The sequence below is a fragment of the Centroberyx gerrardi genome, chromosome 4, assembly GCF_048128805.1.
Source record: "Centroberyx gerrardi isolate f3 chromosome 4, fCenGer3.hap1.cur.20231027, whole genome shotgun sequence".
In the NCBI taxonomy this organism is placed as follows: Eukaryota; Metazoa; Chordata; class Actinopteri; order Beryciformes; family Berycidae; genus Centroberyx; species Centroberyx gerrardi.
In genome coordinates, this window is record NC_136000.1 from 32,068,894 (window position 1) to 32,093,047 (window position 24,154).

Here is a 24,154-nt window from a genome sequence, read left to right on the forward strand (position 1 = left end):
CAGAATAAAAGTTCCTAATATGTGCAAAATATAGAAGCCAGCACTCTAACATGGGCTTATGTATTTAAGATGGACCTGTGTCAAGAGTTTACTGCTGTTCTTTTTGCAACAGTTTTATCCAAAAGTGTCAGCAACAGACGTTTTGTTTTGCATACAATGATTAAAATTCTCCCAGAAAACAGTAAACGTCGCTTCTGTCAAATGGGCGAGCGTGCACAGAAAGAGTATACACATTCCAACCAGAGAAACCGCAGCTAGCCTATTTGTTAGTGCATTGCTCTACTTATTAAGCTTATCACACTGCTTGTTATGTCTTCTGTCTTCATGAGGTAATACATAGAAACCTGCTCAAACTTTCCAGGGAGTGTCGTCATCCCTTGGGTTTTGCGCTGTACAGTGAGTATATATAAGGCTGACAAAGGGCATTGGCATCTGGGAAGTTTCCTAATACTAAAATCCAGTAAGTAGCCTAACATTTTAGATATCAAAGATTCCATGTCGTAGAAGGATCATAGATCACCGTCATGGAGAAAATGCATTATACCTCAGTCATCCTTTTTGGCAGTGACCAAAAACAAATGTAAGTCTATAATTGTTCAATGAAAGTAAATAGCACATCAGATTGGTAGTCATGACGTTTAGCATGAACTCATGTCGGTCCTCAGGGTCCGAAATTAAAACCGCCCCCAAGTGCCTAATGTGGGAAAAGAAATGCTTTGGTTGATAAATCAATAAGTCACCTGCACACTGGCTGGTGACTTTGTTAACATTTGAATGCCTCATTTATATCCAGTCTGTAGTCCCTACCTGTTCTGAAACTTTGTCCCTGGTGAACACTGTACACTCTCTCTGACCCGCAGGAAATCAAATCTTTCTGTTGCTTCTGTTGCTCTTCATGATGAATTAAGTGAGCGGGCAAGTTTTGAATAAACAGAGTACCTGATTCTATATATGAAATAGCATTGAAAACAGGTATGGTAACATAGGCTATTTCTGTGAAAAATGTATACAAAATATTTTGGATGGTATTTTGGACGGTAAAAATGATTACATTTTTTTTTAGCTTACCAGCCCTTGATAGGCGAGCCATGAATTTAATGTTGGTCACTGTCAGCAGTGTCCTTAGTACATGTGATAGAGAGAAAAATGACAGCATTACAGGAGCAGGATTGAAAGCCAGTGCAATCCTTGTGCAATCACTGTGCAACACAAAGTTTGTCTTGTCCCACTTAATTCACAACACAGAAATGTCAGGCAAAAAAATGATGTGGGTCCAATGAGAAGGGAAGAGAGAGAGAGGTAGAGAGAGAGACAGAGAGATTATATCTCTATTGTCTGCTACCAAACCCATTCTGACAGCCCTAAAATCACAACGACCGCCACTGGCACAGAGACAGACAGGAAGATGGGCTGAGAGAAGTGGTTCAACGTTTTTAATGCTGTATTATACCTCCAGTAAATGAGACTCAACTATTCAATCTGAGAAACACTGAATCACTGAAATAAACTTTTTTTCTTTATTTCTATAGCACTTTTCAAAAACAGAGTTGCAAAGTGCTTTACAAAAATGGAGCAAACACAACAGAACAACATGGTTTTAAAGTGCAGTAAATATAACAGAATAAAATAGATAAATAAAATAAAGATAATAAAATATACAAAAAAATTACAGACTGTAGAATCATGTCACATAATGTCACATACTGCAAAGCAGTGTTGTCCAACCATGTCCCAACGAAAGCCATGTAGGTTTTCATTCCAACCAAACACTGGCAACTGATTTCTGTTTCCCTGTGTGTTGATCAGTGAAATCAGCTGGTGGTTTGGTTCGAATAAAAACCTGCATGCACATGGCTCTTGGTGGCACATACTTGGAAACCACTGCTGTAAAGCCTACTGTGATCATACGAGAAGAAGGCAATGCATACAAGGACCTCCTGGCCAAGGAGTAAACTGTAATATCATTTAGTTAGGAAACAGTAACCATGCGTTCATGAGCAACACAATCAACAAGTCACCAGAGGTCCATTCATTTCCTATAGACCTGAGTGACCAGGGAAACTCGGGTGATGTGTGGACAGCCAACATGCTTGTTGGCCAAGAAAAGCTGGCAACAGCTGAAGTCTTCACAGTCATCGGCCTTCAACAGCCAATCAGATTTACACGCTTCCTTGTTTCCCTACCGATGTGATTTCATTTCATGAACAATAGTTCCACCTGACAATGTCAAAATCTATGAAAAGAGGTGGAAAGATGCTGTCGTAGAGCGGACACCACACTTCATGGAGCTCCGGTGAGATTTGTCAATTTATCTGATTATTTTACTTATTCGCTTGGCGAAAGTATCATCATTAACCACGGGAGTAACTCTACAATGACTCCTGACAACTATTTCTCGAAAACACCCGAGAATATGCCCATAGTCAAGAAAAACTCGACCAAGACTATCCCTAAAGACAAGGGACTGCAGAATGCTGACATCGTGGAAGTGACCGGTCGTGAAGATGCTAGCAGTAACATCCACCCGAATATTCTTCAGGCAATGGACAGAATATCCGATAACATCACGAAGGTTATTGATGCTAAAGTTGACACAATTCTGGCGGCCATAAAGGCACAAATGACTCAACTGCGGGCTCTGGTGGTTCAATGCCGAGGCGGAGGGGAGAATTGCGAAAAACGGTTGCTGCCGTTTGCAGCTGTGAATGTCCTCCACTTCCGTGTTTCCCCCCAGTGTAAACACACGCGTCGTACACAGCAGTCAGCTTCAGAAGCGGTAATTCCACTTTTCTTCCCTGGACGTTTGGACGGTAATCCTCTGAGGAGACGGTTCATTACACAGCCGGACTACACGTAAGGATTTAGCGGAGAAATTGACATCCAGGCATTAGCCGGATCGTTGTGAAAAGTTGTATTCTGCAATGATGCCCGGTCACGGAGTCTCACAGACTTCTCTCTGTTGAACCATCTGGGAAGACCTCTCACTCAGATCATTTTTTAAATATCGGCGCTGGGGAGAGAAGCTACAACAGCTAGGAAACAGACCAAAGACCAAAAAGGTAACGTTAAGTCTGAGAGAAGTGAAGTGGCTGTAGTGAAGATTTGGTATAAATAATGGTGTCGATATCAGTCTTTTTCACTCACGTTGCGATCGTTGGCTTCAGGAGACTTGGATTATGCTGCAAGAGCTGTATAGAGTAATTTTATCCCATAGAGTAATTTAAGCCAGTGATTGGCCTTACCCCAGACTCACTTGAGGTCACTGTAGAAAAGAGAACAAGGGCCAAACTAAAAACAGTTCTGTATTTTGAAGGCCATCCATTACACAGTGTTTTTAACGGACTCAGAAGCTCATTCAGTGAGCGACTAGTGATGCCTCAGTGTTCTACTGAACGACTCAGAAGGTCTTTTCTTCTTGTTTATTTTTAGATGCGAAGCAACTCATGGACCTGTAAAGCAACTTGCTCACTCAAATCCTCATGGTTAGCCTATCTGACCCCTAGTGGCCGACTAAATGGTTGCACTCTTGAGCCCTGCCACTAGATAGATGCAGTCGGAGCCTCTCGTACTGCACACAGTCAGAATAGAGTGATCCATCAACCAAGTTGCTCAGAGTAAGAACATGGGGTCAGAATATTAGGCAAAAAAAATGTAATTGGATTTTCTAACAAATTGAAGGTAATAAATAATAAGAGAAAGAGACCTCAACTCGATGCCTGAAAACCACTGCCCTAGACATTTCTGGTCCACAACTAAGGACAAGAGAAATGGGCTTTGCCTTGGGCTATGACAGGATATGAACAGTAGGTTCCACAAACATGAGGCCAGGGGTCTACAGATTTGGCCTTTGGACTTACTACACAATAGTAATGAAAAAGTACAGACGTTCAGTCCAGACGTAGCCTTGGTACTACTTTAAACCCTATGTACACTGCACTATTGCTGCACTGTTGCTCCACCTGAGAATTCAAAATTCAAATTTGGTTGTTTTGTAGGTTGGACTTGACAACCAACAGTTGGAGAGACATGGGTTTTGTGTTACACAACTTTGGCTTTGACCTGATGTATAATTGTTCGGGTTAGGGTTAGGGGCTAACCCCGTCACAGTAACCAAAATTGCGTAAATAAAGATGGACACCCAACCAAGATCAAAACTCCTACGCAAAAGTTGCTACAAAGCTCAGAGGTGAAGTGTGGTATCGCATTGTTTGCGTTTTCTTTTGTTTTCTGTGGTATCGTAGTAGTATTACATTTTTTGATAATAAAGCAAAAATACACCCACAGATACTCCTATACTACTACTGTGAGATATCATCAATTTGTGATGTTCAGTGCATTCCAGGAGTTACTTTGTGATGAAGTGTTGTAATTTTTTTTTTTGATGTACCCACTTTCCCTCAACCTGCCTCGTCTGCTTTTACTTCAGTTAGTGAACACTTTTCCCAGAATGCCTTTCGATAACTCCCAGAGAAAGAGTTTCTCTGTACTGTATATGTGTAGGTGGAGAGAGCAAGCGCAATTGCGTAGTATGTTTCTCCAGTCGAATAAAAGTGAGAGTGGAGAGAGGACAGTTTGGCTGGTTGTCCAAATTATAGAAAGCTGTTGACGAGCGCGTTGTATTTCACACGCTATTGACCACAGATCTGCAAAAAAGCAAGCTGTGGCTGCATTGCATTCTGGTCTGTTGAGACTACTGTTTGTGGAGAAATTGGTCTCTCTGCTTCTTCTACGATGGATTTCTCCCTGTATGATTATTGAACGTCAGTGCAAAATGGCCGCTCTCGAGAGAACCCCTCACTCTTTGATTCTGAGGGACTGACACTGTTGATGTTTTAGATAGCTGAAACATTTTCTGCTTTCAAACTCCATTGTAGCTGTGCTGGGAATGGCCTAATATGATAGATGTCACGTTGTCTATGTTTGGTCAGTTAGCCTATCTGCGGGTATAAGAAAAATACACCAAACACCAAAATGGGACCATAAATGCATGGTACATCGCCAATAGCTGTTTTCAAACAGTGTTAAAGGGTTTTAGGGAGGATTTTTCCTTTAAACTTAGTGTTTGTATTGCAGTCAAAATACTGGTATTGTGACAATACTAGTGTATAACATTCAAGGAAGAATTCCCATACAGATGCCACTGTAGTAGAAAGAGTAGATGCAGGATCGGGGTCTTCTACCATGGCCACCGCTGTAAACCAACAATAGCTTTACCACGCCTCTAGCTGCAGTGGCTTGTTTTGACAAGGCCAGAGCCTTCTGCCGCTTCATGTGTGCAGCCAATGGAAGTGAATGACACTGCAGCTCTCTGTGCAGCAGAGCAGAACGGCTGCTATGCAAGAACTAACCCATGAGGTCGGTTTGGATTAGCTGCCGCTGCGCCTCTCTGTCTCCCCGCTCGAGCCCCTTCTCACTCTGTTCCTCTATCTCTTTCTGTACTTCCCCTTATCTTCCTCTCTGTAGCTCTGTCTTTCTGCCTTTCTCCGTTTCCATCTCACCCTCTCTCACTCTCTCTCTCTCTCTCTCTCTCTCTCTCATTCCTTCCATACCAGACATATCTTATGACCAGCTGAGTTAGTCTCCAGGTTCTTGCTGTAGTTCTCCGTATAAGAACAGCCAATGTCAGCATTTAGTTGTAGAACACATAATTACAACAAGTTGTGGAAACATAGCCCCCCTCTCTGCTCTTCTGACCGCAACTGAGTGTGTGCGTGTATGTGTGTATGTGTGTGCCAGTCAGTGCACGCGTGTGTGTGCATGTGTACGCCAGACATATAATGGTGGTGTGTGTCTATTCTATTCGGCATGACTATTCACTGTCCTGTTGCAGTAGGGCAGAAGTGTTGTATAGAGGCTAGACAGACCGTCCCGTAACCGGAAGGGCTCAGGTTTGTTCCCAGCAGCAGCCTGTGTCTTGTTGAAGTGTATTTACATATTTTTTCATAATATATTTTTAGCCCCAAAAATGTGATAAAAAGTGTTTAATCTGCATTTGATCAAATTACCGGGTAAATCATATTGTTTGTGGAAGTTTATTTGTATTTGTATCCATCCTGTAATATCTAAGTATTGAACCACAGTTTGCTCCACATGCGTGCAAAAGCTGAAGTGAAGCCTCTCCTCCTCCTCTCCAGCTCATTTCTCTCCAGGCTATCTTAAGTACCTGTCTCTCCGCTGAGGCGATGGGCAGCGCCATCTCAAGTGGCCCGCCTGTTATCGTGCCACTTTAGCTGCCCTGGAGTTTACTTAGCTCTCGCATGCAGATGCCAACACACAAACACACATAATTGCAGTTGCACTAGTACATTTGCACACACACACACACACACACACACACACACACACACTTCAGATGGCCTGCTGTGTAGCCTTTCTGTGTCCTTGTGTGGTAGTCGTCCACCTGCTTCTCGCATCGGGACAGAGAGTTAAGGTTGGTAATGGCAGGCTTAGGCTAAATGTCAAGCAGTGTTTTCTGAAACCATGTTTACTGATGAGGTGCCAGTGGGCCATATACTGTAGCGTTCACCACCCTATCAGCTAGGGAGGGGATATGCTTATCTCACGATGTGATTCGATACGCGATATGGGGTTCACGATTCAATACAAACTCAATACGATGTAATAAATAAAATGACAACAAAGTCTGACTGCGGTAGAATTGTTTATTTCTAAGTCACACATTTTTCTAGCAATGGGATTGGCTTGCCAGTATGTAACAGCAACAATGTAAAAATGTCATTACAAAGTGCAAATAATATAATTTTGATGGAGAGCAAGCCATCTCATTTAAGATTTCTACAGCAGAATAAAATGTAGCTAATATCGCAATTCATTTTCTGCCACACGATACTTATTGTCACATTTTTGTATTGCGAAATATTGAATTTTGATATTGTCCTATCCCTACTATGAGCCTAATTACATCCCATCCCACATAGGTAAAAATGTAAAGTATGTGTTTGACATATGTGTGCGTTTTGCCATCTGATCAGGATTTTTGGGGCCGATAATGTTGTAACAGTCTGAAAGTATATGTTTTACCCAGATCTTCTACTAACAACAGCACATCATGTAAAAGTTCAGTAAAATATGAACCTTATTTTGAACTTTTTGGAAGCGCTGAAAAATAAGCTTTAGCAATCGCAATGTCTAACATACAAATCAGAGCGATTCTTTTGTCAATATTGTGCAGCCCTACCTTTCACCTCTCCCCTACTGTTTTACCATCTGACTCTTCTTTTTTTTATCTCTCCCTCCTAACCTCATACCACCTTGTCCCCCATTTATAAAAAGAAATGGGAAAACATTTTTGCCCCTCTAACTTGCACACAACACTGAGAAGGGCCCCTTTATAGTCCTTTACAGCTCTAGATTTAGAGTCTGAGCTGTTAAAGCTATTTCTGTTGGACTCGTGTCTGTCTGTCTGTCTGTCTGTCTGTCTGTGTATCTGTCTCATTGCTTTTGCTTGCCTGGCTTAGAACAATAATCTTTCTAGAAATGTAGGGCCCATTGCTTTGCACTCTGTCCAGAGAAAGCTGGACTCACCAATGTTAGATCTTTTGCCCCTCTCATCCCTTTTGGTATAATTTTGATATAAAGCATCACAGACCAGCAGGGTCGGTGATGAGTGTACTATGTGCAGTTTACTGACATCACCTTACAGGATTTGAAGGTGAAGTCTGCATGCAAAGTTGCCCAGTGCAGCTTTAAGTCACCTTGCTATCAATGAAAGCTAAATGCTGACTAATGACTACTGACTGCTGTGCTGTCTATGTCTTTCCCTGGACAAGTGCAGCTTGTGCTCCCAGTGTTGTCACAGTTATAAGAAAACAACTGACACAGCAAATATGCCAACATCCCATCTACTGTCACTCTGAATGAAACACAGGCACAGACAGACTGGCCGGTTGGCAGGGTGACAGTCATATAGAGACACTTGTAGATATTTACATCAAGGTTCAGCTGATATGGATTTTTGAAGGCCAATACTGATATTTTTTGATTGAAGATGCTGACAGCTGATATTTTGTGCCGGTAGTCAATATCTTTAAATTTGACATGCATTTTTGTGCCAAATTCTCTACTGGACCTCTATGATGGCACCAGACGTGTTTTGCTAGGAGATTTGTGATGCAAATGCAAAGCCTCTGTGTAATCAAGCTGCATCGTATCCATATCCAATGAAAAAGGCGTCAATACAAGAGTCTTAGATGGAGTTTAGCATCACTTTCTCTCAATATAAGAGAGAGAACGTTGCGTATTGGAGCTAAGCGAACAGTTGAGGAAAGTGTCAAAGTGTCAATAAACTACCTAGCTGATATTAATAACAGATGTTGAAATATTTACCATTTGAAGTTAAAGAGTAACCATACCCCAAACCCAAATCTGTGGTGAAGTAGGGTACTGAACTGGCCATCTGTTATTGGCTGATCTTTGGGGCCAGGTGATGTCACCACCTGTTGTACTCTATAGAAGGTGACATCACCTGGCCCCAAAGATCAGCCAATAGCAGATGGCCAGTGCAGTACCCTACTTTTCACCATTAGATGTCAGGCTTCACCACAGATTTGGGTTTGGGGTTTAGTTGCTCTTTAAGGTTTGTGTTGTGCTGATTGACTTCCATTCATTCTGTCTGTAATTCTGTTCCCATATAGTAAAAATCCTAATCCTTCTGGATACATAGCAACTGTTGTTTCCTCCATGGTTACTGCTGGTGTCAGGGCTGTCTCCGTTTTGGCTGCATGGTAACATCGCCGGCCAGACAGCTGTTAGACTCAGATCCAAAAAGAGAAGAAGCTCATAAACTCTAAACTGATAGTGTTCTTGTTTAGTAGTCAGCTAATATCACAAGATAGCCTTTGGTGTGCTGATATAGAAAACCAAAAAGCAATAACATATTTTTGCTCCGTCAGCCACTCCTTGTACCTGCTTTGTTAACACGGAAGTAATTGTGAAAACACAATAGAACTAGTAGTGTTTACATTCTCTGAAACTCATGTTCTGGGATATTTCAGTGACATCTGGTAGTCTTTAGTATTTGGAGATTAGGTGTCGTACAAATGAATATATCTGCAAATCTCCTCAGCTAGTCTCTCTTCGATCTGCTCCATTGTCTTCGCTATCGGTGGATATCAACCGGATACTTCGACACAGAACTATAAATCAGCCTTAAGCCATGACACATGCAGTTTAGTAGCCAAAGTATTTGGTCAGTTTCTTTGGAGCTAAATATTGTCTCTTCTTTTTGTCACTTAAATGGTGATTATTGGGCAAAGGAACAGACTGTCAATTTTTGAGGCTTAATCAGCATCAATATTAAAGCTGCAGTCAGCAACTGTTATATAGTGCCTCCTATTGAAACACTGACACTGTTACTGGCTTTCAGCTTTTTCCAACCAGGATCCAGACTCATTAAAAGCTACTGATGCTTTTGTCATGTGGCCACTTAACTTGGTGTCACTTAGGGACACCTTTTAAGTCATAATGAGAAAAATGACTTTTTCACCTTGTTAGGTGAACTCTCCATATCATAATGTACACCTTTTCAACAAAAATTGCAAAAAAATGTCCCCTAAAAATATTTTCTTATATATTCATATCAAAATCACGGTACTTTTACTTTGTGGAAAATGCTATGCTTTTAGTGGTTACTTCATGGCGTACCAGTAGACGTACATACTGTAAAAATTCCAACCAGTAATACATCGCAGATGTTTTTTTATTCATTCTGAAGAATCCAGAATTTAGATTTTAAGATTATTAAAGGACTTTCCAGGTTTGTTCTGGTCTAACCTGCCCATTTTTGAGTTCGTTCCTGTATTATGTCCTGCCTGAACATTCTGTTGCAAGCGGAAATATGTCCAATTACAGAAGCGAGACTCGCTTGTGACTCAAACATGGGATTTTGAGACTCTCTACACACCTCTTTAATATAACATCACATCAAACGGCTCTGCGTGTTTCATTGAGTTTGAGCTATTCAAGTGATGTTTTGAAGTTTTTTTAAGTCTTTTTGAGGTGTTGCAACAGGTTGGTTAGGGAGGCAGCCTAGTAGTTGCTGGTTTGATCCCTAGTGTATTGCATGAGGAAACTTCCACATTTACAAAATGATTGATAAATGAGGCCCATTGTGATCATTTCACAACATTTCATGAGACAAGGCTGTGACTGCTGTGTTTTCTTATGCTCCTGCTGGACTGCAGGGTCTCAATTGTGTAAATGGGCTTTGTTAAGCAGATTGGTTTAAACTGAACCCCTGTTGAGGGATGAGGGGTGTTGGGGGTTGGGCTAAGAAGCATGCACACATACACATGCATATACACACACACACACACACACATGCATTATACCAGGTGGGTGGGGATTACCTCCACAGCCAGACAGACAGCAGGACAAGAGGATCAGATGCTATAAACTCTTGTGAATGTATTGCCTCATGCTTAATGTTCTTGAACACACTTTTCTTTTAGTTATTTTTACTGAACCTTCTTGCTTGTATTCTTGCAGTATAGCGCTCCCCTGTTGCTCCACGGTCAGCGTTGATACAAAGACTGACAGCAAGTGAGAGTGAAGACATGTAATGAGTTTTGCATGGCGTTTGAATGTCTACAGCAGTGATAGGCAGTCGTGTGCCATGGAGTGCCAAGATTTTGCAGGTTTTTATTCCACCAAAGACTACTGATTAGTTCATCCTCTCTGGCTGAAGCTGTGCTAATCAGTGAAATCAGCTGCTGTAGTGTTTTGCTGGAATGAACACCTACAGACTTAGGGTGATCAAATGCCAAAATCAGTTAGACTAAAAAGCTATGAATCATTTGTAAGATGCAATTTTGAGACCTCTATGCACTCTTTCAAAAAACATTTTCAAGAGCATCATGCAAAATAATCACGATACTCCACATCAACATAACGCATCACGTGTCTGTGCAGCCGTGCATGTATGTGTGTGGGTGTGTGTTGAACAAGGCCGTTGTGGTAGCAGCAATGAACATAAACGTGCAGCAAGCCATAGAGCAGCAAGCCACAGAGCCAACATCTGTGTGTGTGTGTGCGTGTGTGTAGTCATGCGCATTGGTTAGAACAGAGCAACACCCAGGTGCGAGTGGGCACAGTGCTTCACAGCCCAGTGTGCAATTCCAAAGAATGACATATACACACACACACACACACACAGTGAATGGGTGTCTGTTTCTGTCTCTTACATCAGCGATACAGAGATTATATCTCACTGTTACAAAATGCAAAGTGTACAGCAGAGAGACATGTTCTCTTGCTGTAGCGGATGACCATTTCCATTAAAACCAAAGTCAATGAATTTTGTGATCCAGCATTTAGACGATGTGCTGTTAAAACCCCCTCAACTCATGTATATGCATAGATGCATTAAAGCAACTCAAACAGGCATATGCCCATCTGACTGTGTGTTTGGGTGTGCTTCTGTCTGGCTCTATCCGTCTGTGTGTGTGTGTGCGTCAGCCAGACTTGTTAGGCTCCTCTGTTTTCCTCCGACTTCCTGTTTCCTGCCTGTGAATGGACCAACCACATCACAGCATTTACAATAGCGTGGTTGTGACCCTAGATCACAGTCTGCGTGACATCTCTCTAATTAGAATGTCATTTAAACAGTGAGCCAATTATACCCGCGGGTGATTTACGCACATGAGATGCCTCGTCTTGCAGCGATTATGCAGCGTCTTGTTGTGAATCTCCGTTTCCGGCGAAGGATTCCTTGGCAGCTAAGTAAAAGCAGACATTCTTCTAGCCGTGCTGAAAACACATGCACTGATGGTAGTGGAAGGCACAATGGATGAAAGCTTCCTCACCTTGTAAATAAGAGCTCAACCTCTCCTAATCAGGGCCTTCAACAGTTTTTTGGGGGTAATTACTATTTTGATTGAACACACAGCTTTGTTGAATTCTTAATTCTGACTGGCCAGTAAAGGCGTTCCGAGGAGCATCTGCTCTTATCCAAATACCTAAATTGTAAACTCTACACTGTCGGGACTTATACTTTGCGATGATGACCGGCTCGCTTTACAACCCTAACCCTATCCCTTACATATTTACTCCTGTGGAACGAATGCTCACATCTCTTTCTCTCACCCTCTCATTTCTTCCCAGAGTCCAGAGCCATGAAACTGAATCCCCAACAAGCTCCACTCTATGTAAGTATCTCCCATTATCTCACAGCGCCATAATAACCCGTATTCTCCAGGTGCATTGCATTTACATGGGTTTTTTACCTAGGTGTGGTCGGTATATAGAAGTTGGTGATTTTCTTCAGCTCCACACTATGCGATGGCCTACTGCAGGGTGGGGAACGTTGACTCCATTACTGCCATAACAGCTGTTTTCTTTTGCTTTTATTCTGTTTTTTTGCGGGTAAACATTACCACGAGCTGAACCTTGCCTGGAAATTTAAATGGTAATTCATCCTAACTGTTGTTTTGTTCTCTGTCTTTCAATCTGCCAAGCTGCACTGAGAGTAAAACATTGCAGCATCAGAGAGTGGGCAACATGCATGAGTTTGTTTTTGGAGAGATGTGGGGCAGATGATAAGTTAGCCTAAACAGTGGGAGATACAGGAGTTCAACAGTGTCCAGTTATAGGGCATCTTGGATTCAGTAGTTTACTTGTGATGAGGGTTCAACCAATATGGGTTTTTCAAGGCAGAGATACTAATGTTTTTGGATTGAAGCTGCTGATAGACGATATCAGTGTGCCAATATTAAGTATCTTTAAATTTGATCAAATTAATAACAGCTTATGAAAATTAACAACAACAATAATTACTACTATTACTACTATTATTATTACTATTATTACTATTTCTGTTATTACTATTACTATTATTACTACTATTATTATTACTATTACTATTGCTATTACTACTATTACTATTGCTATTACTACTATTATTACTATTACTATTACTACTATTACTACTATTACTATTGTTATTGCTACTATTACTATTACTACATGCATACTTGTGGAATCTCATCAAAATGTCACATTAGGATCAGTTTGGCCTCCCATAGACAACCAGTGTATATGATTTTTAACACAAAGCCAATATCGGCCCAACATATTGGTCTAACCCGACTTGTGATGCATACAGGTATGTACAAGTAGGTACGCATTGGTAATGATACTGCTATCAGCTGCTATAGAGAAACAGGGCAATACCCGGCAAAAACAGGGTATCTGATATTCAAAATCCACTTCTAGGAACTTTGTTTTACATGTCAGAAACTAAAGCAGAACAATTTTCTTTCTTCTCTCACATTGAGGATGCTAGACAACTCTAATTCAGGGGTTCTCAAATGTTTTCACATAAAGGACCCCCAAATAGACACACATTAGGGACCCATGGACCCTACTTGATAAGATTTAGTCCCAGGGACCCGTATGGGAAGATTGTAGTTGTTGATTTGGTGTTGAATTGTGTACATTGAAATGAGAGTAGTGAGAGTAAAACCTATGATTAAAATAATCATTCTTATACATTCTACAATTGGGATAATTTCTAATGACTTAAATTATAGCAAAATTGAAACTATTCCACATTTTGCTGAGGACCCCTCACCCTGGAGCTCCCTCTAGGACCCTTGGGGTTCCGCGGACCCTACTTTGAGAACCAGTGATTGAAATTAGCTAAATGGATTACTGCACCATCTTTAACTTTGGGATACATGTCACAATGTGTGGACAACAGGAGGACATTTCAACATCCGCTCAAGTTTCATCTCTCCATACCCCGATGAGTCCACAAGTATTTTTTCTGTGTGTGTGTGTGTGTGTGTGTGTGTGGACATGCTGCTGAAGTCAGAGCAGAAAATGACAACATATTTGTGGTTCTTTTCAACCATTAATTAAAGAAGCTGTTTTGGTCACATGAAAATTACACAGCACCATATTGATGGGATATTTCAATGAAGGAACACAAAACAGCGCCATTCCTAGAGGCTATACAGACTGCATGTTCTCCATTAAATATAGAAATACAAAATTGTTTGCATAGTTCTGCATTTATTTTAATATATGTTTTGGGTCTATACTCTGAAATGACATAATACAGCAATTTTTGCTAGATTTTCCTGTTGAGAACATGGACAGCAAAATCACTTGGCAAAATCATGTGTCCCTGGTAGATCGTTGGCTCTAGTCCCCAATGCTAACACTTTAGCAGACACTATGTTGAGTGATTGTAGGTTCCATGCTAACACTTTAGTATACACTATGACGTTACATTACATTACATTACATCGTTTAGCAGACACTTTTGTCCAAAGCGACTTACAATAAGTGCATCTTGACAACAGTAGTCAAACCATCTGTGTATATCACAGTCTTCATCAGCTAAGCCTTTAAGTAAGTAAAGTATAAGTAAAGCTTTATTTATATTGCATTTTTATATTGCAGGCTCATTGGCTAGGACAGTGGGGGAGTCAGAGAGACCTACAGGAGGGTAGAGGCAGTTTGATGCTGATGATCCTTTTTGATAAGGGTGAAGACTGTCATGTTTGAAAAGTTCAGACTGGTTGCAGTAGCCATTAAGCCAAATGTGAAGTTGGCGCAGACAGCTAAACTTTACTTCACCAAAAGAGTGGTATTGCCATAGAGTCGAGGAACAGTGGTGTTTATGTCCTGGACACGGGCACCTGGGTGGCAGAATGTGGCAGAGAGCGGACCTGTACTCGCTGCATGGTGGTGACCCTGAGACCGGGCTTAGCAGGCTGCGGTGCAACAGCATCGCCAGTTACAGCAAAGTGGGAAGAGCTGGACAAACCGGGGGCAGCAGGTGAGGTAGAAGAAAGACAGCCAATCGGAATGGGATGTACTGGAGATGGTGGACAGTTCAATTCTTCCAGGGCTTGGAATTTGTTCCCCAGTTGAAGGACTTTCAGGAGTGTGCCTCTGGAGGCTGAGTTTTTTTTTTTCACCAGGACCCAGGGCTCTGCGATGGAGGGAGTAGAGCAGGCTTGAGTCTTGGGTTTAGCCCCAAGGCTGGGCCAAACGTCATCCTTTAGGGTCGGGAAGGCAGCAGTGGGAATCGGTTCACCTCCAGTGGTGATGGAGCTGGACCATGGGAGCATGGTATCGTTATCCGGGACCAAAGCTGAACAGTCGGGCGAGAGCCAGGTCATTGATGTAAATGAGGAATAGAAGGGGCCCGAGAATGGAACCCTGCGGGACACCGCATGCTCTTATGGCCCTATGTCCACCCATTTGCAGTTACAAATCGCTGTCGGTCAATATAATTAAGAAGCCATTATGAGTGAGTCCATTAAAACCATAGTGTGACACTTTAAGGAGTAGAATGTCATGATTTACAGTGTGTCAAATGCTTTGGATAAGTCAAGAAATATTCCTAAGGCACATTCATTGTTGTTAAAAGCAGTGTGAATTTTATTAACCATGTCAACCATATCTGTAGAGTAGTTTTTCCTGAATCCATACTGATGTTCAGCATTCTGTTGTACACTCGAAAATCTTTTAGAAACATGAAACGACAGAGATAGGGTAATAATTGTTCAATGATATTGGATCCCCAGATTTAAAGGATAATACCAGTGTGAATTAATTTTTTGCCATTATTCGTCTATTATTATTAGTCAGAAGCTGCAACTGTCTATTCTGCTGCAGGTTTGCAATACCTTCCGGAAGTCATGGGCTCCCATAGTTTTCAAGAATCCATAACAAACAGCCCAGAGACATACTGCTGCCTTGACTAACGTAATCCATCATTTAAAATTGTCTTTTTATATTTGTACATGCATTCCTGAAACTCTGCAAACCATGAACATAGACAGACTCTTTAGGTCTGTTTTTTCAGCCGCACTCAAAACATGGAGTGGGTTGCCGTCCCGACAGTTAAGGATTTTACAGGAATGTACATATATCTAGGAGAGAGGGACAGAGAGATTTTTCTGAGCTTTTCATCTATCGTCAGCGGGTCCGCTTTAAATTTGTCCTCATCTTCCCCCTGCAGAGCACCTGAGCTGAATACAAAGTTGACTGTGTTGGTTTAGTCTGAATGTTCCTCTATTCACAAGCAGCCAAGCATCTGTAACTGCTCAAGCAGGAAATATGAACCATGCCTATCTTCACTTTATCGCTGTGTGCGTAGGTGAGAGAGAGAAAGAGAGAGGGAGAGGGAAGAGGGAAAGAACAAGAATGAGTTTAATGGTAATAATCTGCGTGGCCATCTGAATTGTGTGTATCAGGGAATGGCTTGTCTCTCTGGATGTGTGTGCGCGTTGGTTGCGTGAGTGCGAGTGATCTGAAACATTCCTGTGTGCTATTGTTAGACTGTGTGTTTGTGTGTGTGCGTGTGTTTGTGTGGGTGGGGTTTTTAACAGGCTTGTAACTGCGTGTTCAGCAAATCGTGTGTGTATGCGGTGTATCTTGTTTCATAGAGGGGCGGGGCATGAATAGAAGGAAATCAGCTGCGAACAGAGCAATACACACCGTATAGGCTCCCGAAATGTCTTCTTAGCATTTTTAATATTCTTAATCTAAAGCAAGGGGCACAGCCAGCGGCAAGCTAAGGAACAAATATTAAATCTTTTCTGGTGAAGAAAAAACAAATCAAAGTTCAGTCTATAGTCTTGTTTATTTATATAGCCCTTTATCACAGTCAAGTCTCAAAGGGCTTTGCATACCATCATATACCGTACTACATCATATACATCATATCATATCATATACATACTACATAAACTGTATATATCCATCCTGTACATCCTATACTAGGTCATATACTGTACATCATATACATTGTTTACTACATAATATACATACCATACATCATATACTACATCACATACGAGATCATATACATCATATAAAAAAATAGTGTGTGTAGTATCACACACTATTTTCGCTGTTGTATGCGTTATTAACTCATGTGGGGACTTTGGCATAAGAATAGATAGAAATACAGCTATATTTATAATATAAAAATAATTGATGTGTGTGTGTGTTAAATGTTAATAACGCTCTACCTCTGTCCCTCTCCAGGGAGAGTGCGTGTTGACCGTTCACCTCGACGATGACGAAGCGTGTTGTGCCGAGGGAGAGGAAGAGGAAGAGGAGGTGGAGTTTTACCTTCTCTTCTCAGGATCGAGCCAGCGGCATCTCACCAGCACGCTACGAGTCAGCCATGTGACGCTGCAGGCTATGTGCCCAGGTATAACACATACAAACTCTCACACACACGCGCACACCCAAACAGCAATGTTCAATCATCATTAGCTGGGTTTCTATCCAAGTGACTGCATGCAAATTGTGACGTATTGAATTAGAAAAAAAGTGGCAAATATGGCAGATTTTGATAAGGTTTCCTTAACATCACAAGAATCATTAGATCATTAGAATATCATGTGTGTTGATTCTAACATATGTAAGTCTCCATAGTGGTGGATAACCATTAGTTGGTACATCAGAATATCATACGTGTTGTTTCTAAAATGTCTAAATTTCTGTCATGGTTGTTTAACCATTAGTTAGAATTAGAATATTGCCTTTCTCTGTTTTCATCTTTCAACAGCACGAAATATGGCCAACAAGCTCACACCAGGCCTCAAGTTTCATCATGTTGGGGGCAAGGCCATTTGGACTTGAAGTTCACCTTTTTTTAGGACATTAAGGCCATCTGCTGGGGCACTAAGGCCATTGACTAAATTGAGGAGCTGGACCACTTAAAAAATTTGATTGTCTTAATATAACTAGTTTGATAGTCCACTACTTCCATCTTTTTTATATCCCATCTGAAATTATTCATTGCGCTACACTGTCCCCATATCATTCAACCAATAAAATCATTGAAAATGTATTATAATAAATATATATATTCATGAATTACTTTGTTGTTCATTACCTAATTTACTATTTTGAGCATCAAATGGTAAAAAAAAAAAAACACATACTCTATATTGAAAAAATGTATGTCGGAAAAAGTAGTAGTAGCTATGTTTTTGCCTTTTGAATTCACAGTAGCTGCCTTTTGAAAACAGAAAATAATGGATTGGACTTAGTGCACTAGATAACAGCCGTTTTGATGAGCTTTGTAAAACGCAAAGCAACTGATGGACAATACAATACTCCTGTTCCCTCTTCATTGACTTTAACTCTACTCTCCGCTACTATGATATATTTAATTCCCCATCAGCTTTACGTTTCATTAAGCAACTCGCCACCAAGCTAAACACGTTTCAGCTTTCTTGAATTACCTTGACTTGATTTTGCAAATTGGATATCAATCTTCTTCACCAACCCTCTGGTCATTTTTGAGGTAGGCTATAGAAAATGCTCCCACATTGCTGATTTAAGACGCTTTGTGGTAGATTAAAGGCCCGGGATGTTGTCTCCTCTCTGTTAGCTAATGTAGCCGCCGCGCAAATACCAACAACGTGAGTCAACTGAGAAGTTTTGACAGGTGCAGTCCTCTTGTGAATGTAAGGCTACATTAAATTAGCGTACAACCGTAGACATAGATGCCATAGCTGGCGGGTAGAAAACATCAACGAATCAAAGACAGCTGTTTTGGTTCCAGCACAGGCAGGATAAAAAAAAAATCATAAATCATCCTCATGTCTGTGTGTCTGGCAGATAGCTCTGTCCGCCGCACACGCTAACGCTTTAGCATTCAGTATGTTAGCCTATCCTAAAAGTGAGAAAATGAGAACTTGTAGCAGCTCTAAGGCTGGATGGTCAGTTCATTTAAATGACACACGTCTAAACCTGCCAGGCTTGTTTGGGGGATTGGTAAAACAGAGGTAAAATGCAACAAAAAGAAGGCACTAGCATAACTTGTTTTGTTTACATGGGGAGTGAGTGAAATTAGCCAGACTAGTTTAAGTTTTTTGCGCTGTTGATTTATAATGGACTCCGCTAATGATGAAGACTGAGATTTTGTTATGAATCTACAGGCCATTTATCCTCATACTTTGGATAATGTGATGATTACTTATCGTACTGTATGCTAAAGCGCACCGGACAGAGCTATCTACCAGAGACACAGAGATGATTTTGGTGCCAGTCCTCTTGTCAGATATTGTGTAAAAGGAGGCAGAGGAGGAGGGAGGGAGGGCATTTCTTGTTCACGTCTCCCACCCACATTGTCCACATTGTCCCTGCCTCCCCCGCTTCGATTCCTCCAGAGCAGAACCTTGCTGCTCCACTTCGCGTCTTAAGAGCAGAACAGCCTCTGTTTGAAGTTCTAACACATTCCGCAGTAATGGATTAGATGGATGGAGAGACCTAAACATTTACAGCTCCTGAAAGCATTGGGTACAAACGCACACAGGCACACACACTCACACACTCACACACACACACACACACACACACACACACACACACACACACACACACACACACACAATGAGATGCAGATTTCGATTTTTCTTGATGAACATCCACCCATGTCATCAAATGAATTCTAATGTTCATAAAGCCTGCATCTGTTTTAAAACTCTGTGTCTGTGCTTACAGTATGTGTGTGTGTTTGTGTGGTACCATGCTACTCCATCCATCTCTGCTCCAGTTATAGAGGTCATATTTCCATTTTCATGAACTTATTAACTAAACCATTTGCTGTCATGTTTTTCATGTCAGTAAATGATAGTAGTATTCTTAAAAATAAAAATAATGAGCCACATTTCTTAGGATTCACACATTTTTCCGCAGATTTTCAGCCAAAGATAACCGTAGAAAAATAGAAGAAATGTCAGCAGATTCCATTTGGGCCTGTGTGTTAGCAATGGAAATTAAAGCTGCACCCTGAAATTTTCGCAGGTTGGCAGCCACAAATAGCAGCGAGACGTTAACTGTTTGAAATGAAAGGACTTCTGTACCCAGAAATCCTGTAAGGTGATGTCAGTAAACTGCACACGGCACGCTCATGCTTACCAACCTGGCTGGTCTGTGATGCTTTATACCAAAGATACCAAAGAGGCAAGAGAGGAAAAAGATGTAATGTTGAGTTCAGCTTTCTCTGGACAGAGTGCTGCTCACTGCTGTTTAGGAGAGTTTAGGAGTTTTTAGTGACTTTTCCCTCTGTGTCGTTAGATGTTTCATCAGACAACATAAAAAGTCTTTCCCTGTCTCCCCGTCTGTCCAGCCCATGATGTCTGTGAGCAGGTCCTGGTAACGCTATGTTCAGCTCGGCCCGGTGGACCGGTGGACCCGCATTCACAGGAGAGCTTCTGCTTTGTACAGGTACCAACACCAGCCTTTTATTGCAGTAAAAAAGGGCACTCTGTCGTAGTTTTAGGTCAGCCTTGTGTAGACTAATTGCAACATTTGTGCCTCATTAGATAGTATAGAAATAGAGGGACATGACATGTAAGAAAGGTTATGATTGGAGGAAAAGCCATGATATTGTGAGTAGGCTACATCAGTGGTTCTCAACGTGGGGTCTGGAGACCACCAGGGGTCCTTGAGGGGGTTCCAGGGGGTCCCCAGCAAATTGATTAATTGTTAAACTTCACCATTATTTAATTTACAAGAAGTTAAAACAATTATAGAATGTAGAAGAATGACTGTTTAGATCATAGTTTCACTGTTGTCTCTCTACCTACAATACAGATAGTCATGGAATTCTAGACGAAATCATATCTAACAATAAAAAATATTCTCAGATTTGGGTCTGAGAGACAAAATCTTATCAAATGGGGGTCCGGGGCCCAAATGTGGACTAAATTAGGGATCCTTGATATGAAAAAGGTTGAGAATCACTGGGCTACATCATATGTGCCTTAATCCATTTGCAGACAGTAACTGATCAAGTCAGTCAGTCAGTCAGCTAACGCTTAGTGAGATGATGCGCTTCGTCAGATGGCAGCAGAACTCCCCATATGTCATTTCCATGTAAAGTGTAGGGCTTTGCTCAGATAAAATGTTTTTATCTGTGATGTACAGCTGTAGATGAATGTAGAGCAGTTTTGATCGATTGATAGAACACAATTGAAAACAGGGAAATCACCACTAACTTTTGTGTGTGTCTGGTAAGTTAGGTAACCAACCATCATTTGGAGTCCTGCTCCATTCCAAACATCTAGTTGGCTGGCAAAATAGGTGAAGTGGCTGGTAAGTTAGTCTACTCTACCAGCCACTTTGACCGGTAACCAGCCATTGTATGGATTGCCTTAACTATTTCTAAAACCATGCTTGACTGGTCATATTGTGAAAAAAGCTTGTGTATTTTGGATGAAAAAGTTAGTTTCCCACAAGATTGAGAGCGCTGAGCATTATTCTTCTTCCTGTGAAGAGATTTATAATCTTTGTAATAACAATAAAAAGTGCAGTGTGCCTGGAAGATTTCTGTGGACATTTTATTCCAAGTTTGTCTGAAAAGGCTTTGTGTTTTTCAGGACATTGATGTCAGTATTATTGTGTGCATTGTGTTTAGGACTTAGCTCTGGACATGGCCCACTTCCTGCTTAACAACACAACGCCACAGGAAGCTCTGCTGTTGGATGACCAGCAGGTAAGGGGGAGGGGCCACAGTGAGGGGATAGTGGGATGGATTTTACTTAGGCTGGGGACTCACTACATGCTGCTCATGATGCTAAATTGTGGCTATAATCGGCCTAAAAGTTGTGTAGTGTGTCCCCAGCCTGAGTTAACTCCCATCAGTGGTGTTACACAAGCGCTGAAATGCTGGTTTAGATGTCCTTTTTTGGCAAACGATATCGTACGATCAACTTTAACGACGTGTGACAAGAAGACTGGCAGCGGTTCGACCTTTCCATATTTGTCTGTTTGTCAGGTTCCATTGAAAGAGTGTGAGAGATTGGACCAGAGCCTCGCGCTGGCCTTGAAACACCTCACCCTGCCCTGCCGACGGACTGCACCGGGAACACCCTCAGAACCACACACACACACGCACACAGATGCACATATTACACACACACTCAGTAGCACACGCACAGAGACAGATGTGCACCTGAAAGCTCACATAGACACACACATGGGCCGACAGATGGATAAGCAAACAGTCGCACAAACTGATACAGCAACGGATACAAATACACACATTGGCATAGACAGACACCATGTTGAACAGATAGAAACACACCTGAATATATGGATGGACGGCTCCACACAGCTAGAGAACGGCATCGGTGAGTCTGAGAATGAGTTGAAATTATTTCATTTTGAATATCACTCTGTTCCCTGCACTAATGTTACAGTGGCCAAATCTTAACAGTCAATCTTTGATATCTTCTCAAATACATATGATTTCACATCATTTGCCTTTCGGCAAGAAGCGCTTCCAAAAATTTCAGTTAATAGACCAGCAGCCTGTTGCACCAGCTGGACATGCATGCGATGGTAAGTTAGGGTGTAAAGTCTACACTAAATGTTACGTTGAAACCAGAGGTGGGGACTCAAGTCACATGACTTGGATTCAAGTTGAGTCACAGTTTTAATTGTTTGAGACTTGACTTGCTGCATGAAGAGAAGACTTGAGACTTGACTTGACTTGGGTTCTAGTGACTTGGGACTTGACTTTGACTTGTACTTTGATGACTTGAAAAGGTTTCTAAAGTCTTGACTTGAGATCTTGTGTTTGTGTAAATGACTTAGATTGAAAGTGATGAGATTTGTTCCAGCAGACGACTGAATTTAAATTCTGTTTTCTTTTGTGTGGAATGATTGAATATGTTGAAGTTGAAACTGATTATAGAAATCAAACTCATGATGCTCTTACCAAGTTTTTATCCTATTAAAACCATATTGCATTGAAAAGTCCTAGATATTTAGTTTTCTTTAAGATATTAAATTGATACTGGACTCTTGATTTGTTCTGACTTGACTTGGTGTTCTACATTTAGACTTGGGACTTGACTTCAGACTTGTGCCTCAAGACTTGAGAATGACTTGGGACCTGAGCAAAGGTGACTTGGTCACACCTCTGGTTGAAACTAATTAGTTTGACACTAAAGTTGTCTCTTTGTTTAGTTGCACCATGGAGACTTAAGGTACATCTGAACTAGTAACATGTAAAGGGACCACTAACCAAAATGCTTATGCTGACAGTGATGTGTTCACCTTCTGTGGCCAATAATGTGCATGCCATAATCAATTTCTCCTGCCCCAATTAATGGTAGCCTAAGTTAATACAGCTAACTTGAAAAAAGAGGATAATCCTAGCTAATTTAACATCACCATATGTTAGCAAATAGGTATTAGATATAACTAATGTAGACAACAATATTGACATCAATTGGTGGAATTATTAATTTCACCAGGGTAAAAGCTATCTAGTTAGTCTTAATGCAATTCCCTATCAATACATGGGTGGAAAAACATTATTTTATAAGTAGAAAAAATAGTGTTTTGGTTCTTCATCATTACCGATGTAATTTGAGTTGTATTTGTTCCTCTGGATCAAATCGACGCTCCATGCCAACAGCTATTTTATAGAAGACTTAGTAGGGGGTGGTGTAAGTTTTAAGTTGCAACTTATATATATGCTGGAAGTATTTCAGCTAGCCTACGTCTGGATTTGGCCAAGTGTCTTGATTTGACCACTGTTATGGTCCATGGAAAGCCTTGATTCTCCTTGGCACCTACCGTGTTTAATGCCTGTGTCCTGTCTCTGAAGCGCTTAAATGTTTGCATGAATTCTCCGTCTCTCTTAATCTGTCTTCGACTTTGTCTTTCTCTTTTTCTCTCTCATCCTCTTCTCCCCTCTGTTTTCATCTCCGCAATCGGCAGCCATATAAAGTCAGGAAAAGCTATGTCAAATATGCCAAAAACAAACTTTCCCACTCAATTTCCAGCTTGGCAATTTTCCCCTGTTTATGCGATCATTGTATAATGCTGGGAGATGCTGCCGACTTGCTAACATAGCTGACTGGCTGAAATGTCTGGAGAGAATTGTGATGAAGGTGATGGTTTGGTATCAGTGTTGTTAATTGTTTCTGTTGGACCCTAAAAATATCAGTGCTGCCAGAAAAACGGGGAGACAGAGGAGGAAAATAAGTATGGAGAGAAGGGGAGAAATATACAGCATATGAAACTATTCTAGCAAGAATGAAGCTCAAGAAGGTCTTGAACTCAGTATGACTGACCTAATGTTGGTGGTAAAATGTTTTTGACTGTGCTCATACCCTTTCCTAAGTATAGGAAGTGCATT

The 24,154-nt window shown here is 41.2% G+C and overlaps 1 protein-coding gene across 1 annotated transcript in view; it reads left to right on the forward strand.

Annotated features, from left to right (window-relative positions):
- LOC139927818 (A-kinase anchor protein 13) overlaps positions 1-24,154 on the forward strand; it is a gene marked incomplete at its 3' end in the record, with an annotated part of 72,366 nt that overhangs the window by 34,714 nt on the left and 13,498 nt on the right. The window contains exons 3-7 of the mRNA XM_078283289.1: positions 12,121-12,164; positions 17,026-17,194; positions 20,129-20,226; positions 21,419-21,496; positions 21,779-21,846. Of these exons, the coding sequence (XP_078139415.1) occupies positions 12,132-12,164; positions 17,026-17,194; positions 20,129-20,226; positions 21,419-21,496; positions 21,779-21,846 (446 nt within the window). The remainder of the gene's footprint in view (positions 1-12,120; positions 12,165-17,025; positions 17,195-20,128; positions 20,227-21,418; positions 21,497-21,778; positions 21,847-24,154) is intronic.